Source organism: Rhea pennata, chromosome 3, assembly GCF_028389875.1.
Source record: "Rhea pennata isolate bPtePen1 chromosome 3, bPtePen1.pri, whole genome shotgun sequence".
NCBI lineage: Eukaryota > Metazoa > Chordata > Aves > Rheiformes > Rheidae > Rhea > Rhea pennata.
In genome coordinates, this window is record NC_084665.1 from 70,269,326 (window position 1) to 70,282,389 (window position 13,064).

Sequence of the window (13,064 nt, forward strand, 5' to 3'; positions counted from 1 at the left end):
CATTCCCAAAACAGAACAACAACAACAAAATTGTTTTCAATGAAATCAGTTACTGGGACTTATTCTGAGGATGTCTTGGTTTTGTAGAGATACAAATCCTTCTAGCTTCAGTGGAACTAACTTTGTTCATGCCTATGTGAAAGCAAAGTCAAGTCATTGGGTTAGGCTGTTGCAGCTGGTCTCAAAGGTGTTGAATTTTTGTGGAAATCAATAGAGTTATAAGGAACCAGTTGATGTCAAAGGGTGTTACAATAAGATTTGAGTATCTTTGATGATCTACTTCTTGATGGTCAGCTTAAACAGTGAAAGAGCCATCATCAGTAATGTATACAAGGTGTAAACAGGCAGAGGATATTCTGGGGTGGGGAGGGATGCAAGCTTGTCAGAAAAGTGCTCAGTTGCAGTTCCTAAGCCAGAATGATTGACCTGAATGCAGGATGCATGCTATTGGGAATTCAAAGATGTGCAGCTGGACGCTTGTCCTAATAAAAAAGGCAAAACTGTGAGTAATCTATGAAGCTTAACATAGCTCTTGATAAATTATCCTACTTTTGTGTCATCTCCTCAGTCCCCTCCTCTTGATAAAAGATAGTGCACATTTATATTTAGTTTGTATTTGTGTACATGCTTAAGATTACATACCTCCAATAAAGAGGGGAAGATTTCCAGCACCTCTATAAGGAGGATTTTGTAAATCAATAGATTTTTCCAGCTCGAGAATTTACTTTGAAATTTTTCAAAATTTGAGATATAATTGACCTCAGGCTATTTCTGAGTCTTCCTCCAGTAAATTTTCATGCAGATCATTTTACTTTCCATATTATACTGGAGCTCTCCCATTAAAATAATTGGCCCTCACGTGCACAAAAATGGTCTGTTTTTTCTCTGTAGCTTTAAATGACCTTTTCTAGTTGAGTCTGACTCATTGTTAAAGTAGCTAAGTCTAAAGCACTTGGAAACAGCCATCAAGAAACAAAAATGATCCTTTGAATTTCTTTTGTAGATGAAAGTCTTTGCTTGAAAATAAAACCATATAAACCATTGCTACCACCTGAGTTAATATGTATTTCAGAAGGCAAATGCCAAACTACTGTACATTATTTTTATTCCTATGTTGCTTCTTCTTCAAAACATGCTATGCCCAGGAGGGTTATATGCATGGTACTGTGGGGAAGGAGATTTCCATCATGGCCACACTGTGCCCAAGTGCTCCCTGATCGCTGGTGGCTGAAGAGGTTACTGCTGCCACCGCAGTTCGCAACCCTCAGTCACCGCAATTCATAGCCAACATACTAAAATAAGCAGAACCTTGCCACAGTTTCAGCATATTCATGGCGTGGGATGTGAACTGCATAGCTCAGAGGCAAATATTTCGTTCATTCTGCTTTCAGCTACAGCGGTGGCAGAGGGATGGAGCAGACAGTTAGGTGTGGTGACCTCCAAAATTGCCCTGGCATGAATAACTGGAGTTTGTGAGTCAGAGGCTGAGGAGATACAAAAACAGTTCTCTTCTCTGCACCCAGTGAGTCACAGGATCGATGCTGCCAATCGCATTCTTTTAAGTGCCAGACTATGTGGTATTTTATTTTAATCTTCAGTTTCTAGAGTCACGTGAGCATGCAAGAAATACCACTTCTGTTTTACTTTTGGCTTTTTTCTTACTGCTTAAAAGTTCCTAGCCTTCACCTTTGCGCAGGTATACTTCAAAATGTTGACACACATGTGCTCTGAAGGCTCAGATAATACAAGGTAGTTTCAATAAAGCAGTTAATATTTTAATCTTTAAATTAAATTTGGGGCCTGGCTCAGGATTTTGGAACCTTTGATGTTAGCGGGCCTGCGTAATGCCTAACAGTGCAAGTGAGAGATGTGTATTATTTTACATGAGGGTAGACCAAACACGCAAGATGAAACAGGCTGTATTTCCTGAGGCAGAATTGCCCTTCACACCAAGACTCTGTTTATGGGACACTATAGAGCTTGCCTTCTGTGGAAAGGCAGACTTAGGAAATGTCTTGAGCTCGTGGTGCCGGAGAATGCATAGTGTAAAGCAGAGCATTTACAGAGTAAATTTAAGTTTCACTTTCCTAATCTCACAACTGTTCTTGCAGCTCATGCCCTCACTAGATCCCCCATTCCATGTGCGAAAACCAGCCAGGGCTGGGCCGTCGCCCAGAGGACCGGACTTACCAATGCTGGTGCACTCCATCGTGTGATTGTTGGCTTCCAAACCATCAGGACACTTTTCAAGGCACTTTCCACTGTATAAGTAAAACCCACTTTTACACTTTGTGCAGAAGTTTCTGGTGAAGCAGGTATCACAGTCAGCTTTGCATTCTGAAATGCAAATAGTGAACAGGTTTTCTTCATAGTTCCCTAACGTTCTGTCAGCAGTCCTTTAGTATTTCCTGTATTCTCTATGTTACTAACCACATAAACATGATATTTTCCAACTCTTAGGTATATTTAAAAGAGATAAATAAAAATTTCTATATGACACAAACCATATTTGATATGCAAGGCTGCATATTGCTAAAAAGTGAGCAAACATTTTACAGCGTCAAATTACTCTGTAAGATTTTACTCTGTGGTCCATTCATTAAATAACTTTTATTACTAGGTAAAAATTGGGTCAGTGATTTGGCTGTCACTCTTACATGTTTATATCACCTATGGGGTTGAGAACAGTGCATTCAACAATAAAAAAATGAGTGGGGATGATACCACAGTCTTTTCTAGTTTGTTTATGATGAAAAATACATAAGAGAGGCAAAATGTTACCCAAATGATAAAGAATAAAGTTGCATTCTGTATCTCCCAGGCCAGAGGCAACAAGAATTTGTAATTTCCCCCAAATCAAATTGAAACCCTGTCAGCTGGTAAAGGCATTTATAGGACTATGCTGAGCGTGGGACACAGCTATAAAGAGACCAGGGCGAATAGTCTGCAAACCACATCTCCAAAGAGTGCCGTCTTCTCTCCTTGTCATGGGAGACAAGTGGGAAAATGCCAGTGAGCTTTAACTGCTCCAGTCAGATTCAGTGGTCCTCAGCCTCCGCTCCATCCTGCTGCTCCAGCTGCAGGAGTTTAGTGTCACCCACTTTTGCATGAGGATGTAGAAGAGGACATCATCTCCCAGGTCCTGGACAGGTGACCATGGAGAGCCGGGATCCCTGAGCTTCTGTAGTTTTGTGATTTTTCACTTTCACTTTTTGTTCAGGTTAATATCTATCACACTAGTGTAAAAGAACTGAACAAACAAAGACTTGGCCTATCCATCTGCTAATCTGTCGACTTGACTCCTAAGGACACACAGCGTTCAAAAGAGAACAAACATATCCATGCGTTTCCCCTTTTCCCAGCACTTACTTGCACACTTATTAATGTCAGGATACCGTGTCCCATAATATCCGCTTGGACATGAGGAAAGGCATACTCCAATCTGCTTCATGCCAATCCTCTCCAGAACAAAAAAGAGTCTGGGTTTGCACGACAGGCATCCATTGTAGTCAGAACACGTAGCACACCCTCCTTGGCAACCTTGGCTCACGTTAGGATGCACTGAGAAGACAAGTATTAAAAAAAAAGAAGGGGGAGAGAACAAGAAATTAGACAAACCCATATAATAATAATTCATCTGTACTTGGAAGGGTGGACCACTCTCCTCTCTGACAGCTATTAAAGATTGCTTCATTTTTTTCTTGTGTATCTCACGACACGACATTTCATTTCAGTCATCTTTTCAACTGCATAAAAATGAGAAGTTCAGCTGATGTGCTCACATCTTGCAGAAATAACTAACAGCAAATTATATTTGAAATTGATTTTATGGAACAGCAGCATCTAGAGAATAATTATTTTCCCTTTAGTTATTACCAGCAGTTTTGCTGCCACTTCTTCTATATGCTTGACTCAGAAAATAAATACATGTTCATTTATCATTGCTTTTCCTAGCTGGATTATTAAAAGATAACCTAGTATATAATTTCCTTCATTGACTAAATGTAATTTGATTGAATTCTGCTGCGCAGAATACGTCCTTGTTAGATCTGATGCTAATCTGCCTTAATAGTAAGACACAGGAGAGCCATCCTTCTCACCCTCCTTCTTTCCCTGGAATGTACTTTCTGGCATGTTTTTAATCTCTAACAATTACAACCTGATGTTCAGACTTAACTATGGCATTTACCCTGCTCCAATCCCAGCCTGGAGCATAGGTAGGATTATACTTGCCCTTCAGCTGAATTGTTCTAATTCTTCAGACAACGAAAGGAAAACTTATTACACCCACTGCTTAAGAGTATCCAGATCTTATGGTATTTGAGGGCTGAGGGTAGCAGAAAAGAGGGAACTATTGCAGAGTACCTTTTCAATGAATTAATGAATTTGAATTACTTAATCAATGAATCAGTGAACGACTTCTCAGTCATATAGTGTAATATTTTACATCTTTCTGTATTTTAGAAATTCTTACCTACTTTTGATTCATTCCTGGTTGCATTCCTAAATAGGCTATGGATCTGAAAAATAATTAAGCATCAAGTAGCTCCCATCCCTGAAAATCTGGCCTCTTTTCATATAGAAAACCCAGGAATTTTTGTAAGCATCAGCTTTCATCTCTCAGCTTGAGATGTGATTATATTCTGTAGTCAAGAGGAATCCAGCCCTCATTTACATTTGTAAATCTTATTGTCTTCCTATTCTGCCTTCTCCCTGGGCCAGTGAAATTTTTGAAAGTATGACCTGTACCACACTGTTACTGCCTATCTGAGTGTTTGATTTTTATTTAAATTCTGCAGACACTACTAAATACTTCACATAATAATGGACTTGCTTTTGTCAGTGCCTCTCTATGGATCCCTTGGGGATAGCCTAGAATCTGTGGCTTATAAGTTGAAAACCACGCCCCTGCTAGTGGGAGACATCTGGATCTTTGCCCACTAGCTCAGGGGAGTTTGCTGGGTGGCAGGGAAGCTCAGGGATACTTCTGTACTTTGTTCGAGTACAGTTTTGGCAGAAAAGTGGCCCAGCAAAGGGAAAAGAACTGAACGCTCCTCTATTCTCTGAGGCTGCACCTACCTCTTTTGAAAACTATTATAGATGATCAGTCCCACAGTCTGAGAAATCTCAAGGGGAGTTCAAATCACTTTTCCCCTTTCACTAACAGAATGAGGAATCAGGATTATTTCTCTCAGTGGGGCTGAACAGGTAGGAGAAAGAGCAAACTTTGGCCCTGCTTTCATTTCAGTGAGAACATAAAATCTCAAATCTCTTTTCCCACTGAGGCACTGACTTGTAGAGCAATCATGAAGAAAATGTTTTTACCACTAACATACACTACTGTGAGAACAAACTGCATTTCTACAGAGCTGGAAGTTGCAACCCAAAATCAGTTATCAAAGTAGTTTTGCTAGACTCTCAAAGTACTGAGTATTCAGAAAGTACAGAACACCTTTTCCCAGAAGATTCCAGAGAAACAGAGTATATTGCCTTTGAAATTAAAAGCCTGAAACATTGGCTGTCTTTTTAAAGATGTAAATGAAAATATCCTTGTCTCCTTCTCCCCTGTACTGTGGCTCTTGTAAGAGGCTGCTTTCAAAGGCAGACGCAGTAATGTGATCTAAGAAGCTGACATTATTTAAAAACTATCCATGACTTTCCTTCATTAAGTCTGACACAGGGAAGAAAAAGCAGCTGAAGTACAAAATATTTGTCATCAAAGCTGCTATATAAAATATAGATGATCATTTTTGACGGGAAACATATTATGTGTGAGCACCTGTGACAGATCATTATGAATAGATTCTCTTGACAGAGAAAACATTATGTGCAACTGCTCTGAGGTCAAACTTTGTGTGTGAGTCCTTGAGACAGAGATACTTTATTACTGAGAGATGATAATTTCTGTATAGTTAAAATCCATTATATGGCCAATTTCCAGCTCCCCTTAACTCCAGAAGTATTAAAATATAATATGCTTCCAGACATTTTCTCAATTTCTTCCTCGTTTCTTGAACCCCAAATTCAAAATATACAAATATGTTATACAAATAATGCAACAAAAAAGAAAACTTGTAGTCACAAATGGACAATTATATTGTTGTTATGTAACAATCAGTAAGTTAAAATATGCAAATCAAGCTCCATTCAAAGGTTGATTTCATGCCATGTTATAACTCTACATGTGAAGCAAGGCAAGTTGTTATGCTTGGAAATGCAGGAAGCTGAAGAATTTTTGAAGAGTCAGTATTGACATTTTAATTCAAGAATGACATTTTTTATCATAAAAACCATTCAAGGTATCATTTCTGATTTTTTTTCTATTGTACCTGACATTTCTTTGAGTCCTGTACTGTGTAATGAAACTGTGTTTCATTATGCTTGTTTTCAGTGCTAGAGAGGACATTATTCTGGGTCAGGCAAGGAGCAAAGCAGGGACTGACGAGTGCTTCAGACACTGGCATTGTTTGAAAACTTAGCGCTAGGTTTTGTCATTGAACTTGGGAGAAACGAAGTGATAGAAGAAAATATTTATGTACCGAAAATGAGCTGGCATGTTTAGAAAAAGGAATCTCTAAACTCCAGTCAAAGACCTCATTCCTGTTGCCTTGCAGCCTCCTCTCTCTCCAGTTCTGGTCCAGGCGTGGGTCATACACTTGCCAGTTCCTACAAGGGAGAAAGCCATGCGGGGCCAGTCCTGCCACACAGGCTTAGTGATTCAGAGAGGTTGCAGAAGGAAATGAGACAAACTTAGGCTCTGAAACATATTTCTCCTGTGTGGAGAGAACTGATCATTGTTGTGTACAGAACTGGCCCAACAGATTTCTCTTCTGGTGCAACAAGAAAAATTGACAGAGCAGTGATGAGAAGAAAACATGGGGACAGTGCCCTTAATCTTGGGCTAAGAGTCAGGCTGCATCTTGCTGCTCCTTTCTGTGACTCAGTGTGTCTCTTTATGCAGTTGTGGGGCATCCCCATCTAATCCTTTCCCACAGTCTAATAGTTAGAGGTGTGCCTCTAAAAAGGAGACCTGAGTTCCCTCCATGTTAGCAGAAGAAGAAGCCCATTCCCAAGGGAGCCCTTCATCCACCCTGCAGAGGTGCGTGCACTGTTGGCCATGTTTTTGAAGAACAGACAATGATGTTCTTTGTCCTGAGCCTGTCACTCTTAAAAATGTCCCCATTGGGAAGGCCTCCAGAGGGTTGATTCCTAGGAGCTCCAGTCTGTGAGTCCTGAGAAAGATTCATGCTGAGAAATTTGTTACCAAAAGTGAAAAAGGAGGCACCTTTGAGCACATGAGCATACAGAACATCAGGCATCTGCACAATATGGTGTTACATGCCTACAGAGCAATTGCACATCATGACCACAAGGAAGTAGGCAGAAATTTTAATCCTTTTTCCCCATAACACACACTGAGAGATGAAAGTATTTAAGTGATGCACCACAATAAGATGGGAATATAATCTTCATCTGGTAAAAGCAAATCTCAGTACACCTGACATAAGCATAGCTTCAAATTTCTCTACTTGTTTAGGTCAATAGTAGAAATAGGCAAGTAATTTATATCCACTTTAAGAAATGTTTTGAAGTCTACAGGTGAAAAAGTGCTAGGGGAGCACAGACCACTCCTGTTAACCACCAGTTTTAGATGTGGTAACCAGGGAAGAGGGAGGTCCAGTGTCTTGGCAGAAGGGCAGGCACTGTGGGCTAGTGGGTTAGGCACTGGCTGGAGAACTAGGAGGTCAGGATTTTAGCATTGAAAAGAGGTACAATAAATGTTCTTTCTTGTAACCACTTGGCCTTTGGGGCAAGCTACTTCATTCTGAAAATAAAATAAAATAAAATACAACAATTGTCCACAACTCTCAAAACTGACTTTATGCTCTAGTATGAGGTATTCTATGACGAGGCTGTTGTGAGCAGTAAAGGTGTCCCTACCACAGTTAGAGATGACACTACCAACAGCAATGGCAATCTGTCCTCTTCTATTCTTTGAACACAGCTCTCAAGGATGGAAAATACAACAAATCCATAAGGAAAGCAAATGGTGGAAGTTCAAAGACTCATAGACAAGTTCTTCCTTTCTCACACAAGCCTAACCCAACCCTGCTGACTTTAATCAGGTATAAAAGTACAAGTGTACTTACTCCTGGCTAAATTTAGGTCCAGAATCCATCTCTATTTCATTTTATAAAACCTAACTACTGGAGATCAGAGAGTACACTAAACTAATCTTGAGCTAGTCTCCTCCTCTCCTTGGCTCTAAGCCCTTTTTGCCTTCGAGCCCTTTTTTGTGCATGCTGTTTGTTCAGATATTAGTTTTAAGCCTCATTAGCAAATGAAATTTCTGAAGATTTTCCTTTTTCAGAATATTTTCCAAAGCCTTACTATGGAAACAATGAGTTGTGATCTCTCAGTTAAAAATAGAAAGTTAAGGACAAAGAGTTGAATTTGAATTTTCAATGGCAAAATGGTAGGAGATTTTGATGGAATGCAGCAAATAAATTCTAAAGCTCTTGGCAATGAAATTTTGCTCTGTTTTACTTTATGTATATTATAAATATATGAGATCAAAAAAAAAGAAGAAGAAAAATACATGAGGTATCCAGGTGGGAATATATTCTGACAGCCAGGGGAAAAGCTCTTAGTAAAAGAACTTACGTATTCTTTTCCCGTTTGCTGCAGCTGAGGTGCATTGTTTCAGCTAAAGAAGATCATTAATCTTCAACTACGAGATGTCCACTTGGAGGCTCACTCTTGAAATGGATGTGCTAGACAAATGAAATCCATCCCTGCTAGAGATCTGTTGTTACTCCTGGTTTCTCAGACTTGCGAGTTCTCACAGGAAATATTTTCACAGCAGGATTACTCTGGAATTTAACCTCTCCTGGGTGGACTGTTCCTTGGTGTACGATCCAAGCAATGTCTCTGCTTTCCCTAAGAAGCTGCATCCAGGTTGGTACTAGCCCCTGTGATGGGGGAGATTTGTAATGGGATATCGCATGGTTTCTAGTATCACTTTACCACTCAATGAACTCTCTCTTGCCTACTGTGACACAGCTGCCTGTGGCAGTGGCCTGAAAACAATGCCTCATATAAAGCGGAGTTACTCTTAATCATGTGGACCGTCCTTTAGGCAAAAGCAAACAGCATTTGGCAGTGAGCTCTTCTAATGGGAAGTCATTAAGGAATTCAGTTTGCAAACCACAGCTTATTTCCTCATACTCTTTCTTGGACAGCATTTCTCTGTGTGGAAATGCATTAAAATGGAACAGAAAATTGTGGGACTAAAGCACTGAACCTATGTGTAGGTAACATACAGTGCATAACAAGGAAAAAGACAAGAAAGTGTAGCCCAGAACTGGTGGGACAGCACTGGAAGAGTAACTACACATGGATTTGATTAGTTTGTATTATCACTGTTAAATAGATTGCCAGCTTGGGCTGAGATGAAACCTGAGTTCAATCTTACAGGCTTGGCCTTAAATCACCCACAGGGAGACAAAAGGTTTGAAGTGTTGTGATGGGGTAGCAGCTGGGCTCTGCAGGGAAGACAGGCCCATACACAGCAACTGTTACATTTCATTGGCCGTAAGTTTTCTGAGATACAACACAACCAGTCATGATATTTGAGGAATGTGGAATCACTGATCAGCCTCCACTGGATTTACACTAGATGAAGAGGCCTTTGAAAGGAGAGACACTGCAAAAGGAGCAAACGGGGAAATCAATCTAAAAATCAATCATTAACAGTATAATATCTCTTCTTCCTTGTGATTCATAATACTTTTTAAGATTTCTTTCTAAGGGAATGAGATCTCTTCCAGAGATTTGTTTGACTTCAATTTTACTTTAGAATACTGTTGCCTTCTGTGGTACGAACATGTAACAAAGATAATTCTCAAGTGTCCTATGTTTTGAAAGAAAAAGATCCCAGAAGAACTGAACAAAATTTCCTCAAACATCTGCCTGGCTTGACGAATATTTTCTTCCTCAAGAGACACTTCCCATCCAAGGAAAAGGAAACCAACCTGTTTTGTTCACCAAAGTGTCAACACTTGCAAAGAGCAGCAGAAACATGACTATGAGACTGTCCCACAGTCTCGAGGAGTATCCATAAACATGTAGTAGTGGTATCTTCAAGCAAGGAAGCTCATTACAAATGGCCAAAATCTCACAATGCCTCAGTATATTAAACAAGTCTGGCAAAATGATCCTGATAATTAAGTATACTGGCTGCCAGAACACATTCCCCCTGAATACGGGTAGAAGGAGCATCAACAGACTGAAAAATGTCACCATGGGTGCAGAGTTTAATGCAGTCTCCTAGCATCTTCAGCACAACAGAGATCAGCCACAGGAACCACAAATGGCTCCTTCTCATTCCAGGGAGTTTTGTAAATAAGTTGAAAACATTCTTTTCATGGAGGGAGAAGGGAAATGAATATCTTTTCCCCCATGTTACCATGGGGCACCACCAAAGCTCAGGGATTTAGGAAGATTAGCCAGTACAGGGACCAAACAAGATTCCTGAGGCAAGTTATATTAAGCAACCTTTCAACTTAGGGTGATGCTAAGACCAGCTAATGCAATACCTTCTCTCATCAAGTTATAAATCCTATAAACAACTATAGCTCATACTTCTAGAGATGACTGCAGTTGTTTCCAGGTATCCAACCTTCAGGATTGTACGTGATGAATCTTATCTAAGAATGAGAAACTGAATGTACAGCTAATAGTTGTACATACAACCAAGGTGTCAGACTCATTTACTTGCAAAGAAGGCATCCATGCTCAGATGAAAAAAAGAAGAGAAATGTGAATTTTGGAAAGAGGTTATATTTGGTGCAGGTATTTTCAGACTGTATTTTAATGGTCTAATCCTGGAAGACGTTATCATAAAGATTCCTAGTTCATTTTACACTGTTCTTATGGGCACAAAACCTTAAAAAATAGTTGCCATATGTCACCATGATGCCCTCATCTCTTCTCTACAAAAGAGGCATACTTTTATCAAGTAAAAGTTATATCTATATATTGCATATGCTCATTCTCAGAAATATACACTCATATTTTCTATTTGATATGAATGTTCCATCTAACATCAGCATGTTTTTAAGAAAGATCAATGACGGTATAGTGGTGGCAACAAAATCTGTCCCCCTCATTTACTTTTCCTGTTTTGTTATTTTACCATACTGAAGACGTTTTGTTGTGCATTGCACAGATGCTCACGTACGTCCAGGCTGTATAAGGATCACTCAGCTCATACTGTCAACATTACACAACTACAGTAGCATTTGCAAGTTTCCCATTTCCCACAGGGTCTTCTGAGACCAGCGTTTTTCTCTCGAAGTTTTGTTTCAGAAACCACAGAAAGAACAGCAGGATGTAACAGATTTTACTTTCCATGCTAGGGACTAGGGAGAAGGGTTTAGACAGCAAAAGCCTGTAATCCCATGTTAAAGTTATGATTTTCTACTACCATGTTTACAACATTAAAAAATTAATAAGCCAGACAGCAAGCCAGCCCACTGCCTTGGCTGTACTCAGAAGATGTGCCTTTGGTCAATTACTTAATATCCTCTCAATTTTGTATATTTTCCTGAGTGGCATTAATCAAAAGTTTGCATTGAATGAAATATTTCTTTTCTGTGTAATGGTTAAATTCATACCATACTGAAACTAACAGAAAGCCCCCAAATATATTGTTTTCCCTGGATTGATGCCTGCAAACATTGACTCAGAATCTGTCTCTTTAAATTCAAGTCCCACATCAAGATCTGAACCTTGACTATAGATACTCAGAAGTATCGTACCGCTAACAGTTCACTGAAAATTCTACAATTTGTCACAAGGAAAAACTCTGATCTCTGTTTTTTTTCTGGAGCAAAAGGGTAAATTCTCCAGGCTGACCTGACAATCCATCTTTCAGTGAAACAAGGTACTGTTCAAGGTTCCATGTTTAAATTAATGATAAAAATATTTGGTATATTGACTATTTTTCTGCTCTAGCACTGTAGAGTGATACATCTGCTATCAACTATCGGTAAACAATGACCCAGATAGGTTCACCTTTTCTTCATGCTACTGGAATGTGTCCAAGTTTAAAAAAAAGTCAAAGAATTTTGAATGCAAAGCGTGAGCAGTACAATATGAAGTCAAATCCAGCTCTGATGAGACTCCACCACCAGTCAACTCAAACTCACTGGCTGAAGTCCTGGCCCACCAAAGTCAGTGTCAAAACACCTCTTAGTATAGGAGGGGTGAGGATTCCACTCATTTGTTAAACAACAGTTCTAGGGTTTGGAGCATGGTTGTCTGATTTTTAAAGGTTCATGCAATTAGATAGGTTGTTTTGATTGGGATCAAGTTGCAGGATGGGTGAGATTTAACTAGGCATCTGATTCTTGTGGAACTGAGTCAGTTCAACAGCTCCAAGTGCCTGGCTCTTCTTGTGAAGTAAATATGAATGGCACGTAGGTAGGGCTCGTTTCATCACCCTTTGTGCATTCTCCCCTTTCTTTGAAGTCTGAGCCATTCCCTCCCATTGCCTTCTCTGCCTCACACGCTGATCCACATGAAAGAAACTTAACACACTGAGCATCAATTCACTTCCCTAGAACCGTAATACAGCCAACTCTGCTGCACTGATACACAACAGACAGTTTACAGTCACACTAAAACCATACTAGGAGATATTTGGGCTGAATTATTGGGGTGCTGGTGCTAAAATCAAAGCTATAGTCCATTTTGTGTGTAAGCAGGGATATAGTTCATTTTTTGCAGATAATTTGAGTGTACCACCACTTCTCCAAGGATCTGCATGCCAATCTGCAAGCTAAAATGAATTAAAACTTTTTTTTTTTTTAAAAAAAGGAACTCTGTAAAAGTATGTTCTTTATCCCCAAACCAATTAATATTATAATGCTGACCCATTAAAATTTCCAGATAGTTAAAAATAATTGAAAACTTATACACGGACTGTATTTGAAAATATAAATTGCACTATGTTATTAATGAGCGTTACCTCTAATTGTTACAGAGAACATAGGCAAGAT

The 13,064-nt window shown here is 39.5% G+C and overlaps 1 protein-coding gene across 1 annotated transcript in view; it reads right to left on the minus strand.

The window, feature by feature from the left end:
* Positions 1–13,064, minus strand: part of RSPO3 (R-spondin 3) — a 63,326-nt gene that overhangs the window by 23,305 nt on the left and 26,957 nt on the right. Inside the window, exons 3-4 of the mRNA XM_062572577.1 lie at positions 3,370–3,561; positions 2,191–2,337 (exon numbers count right to left, since the gene is read on the minus strand). Of these exons, the coding sequence (XP_062428561.1) occupies positions 2,191–2,337; positions 3,370–3,561 (339 nt within the window). The remainder of the gene's footprint in view (positions 1–2,190; positions 2,338–3,369; positions 3,562–13,064) is intronic.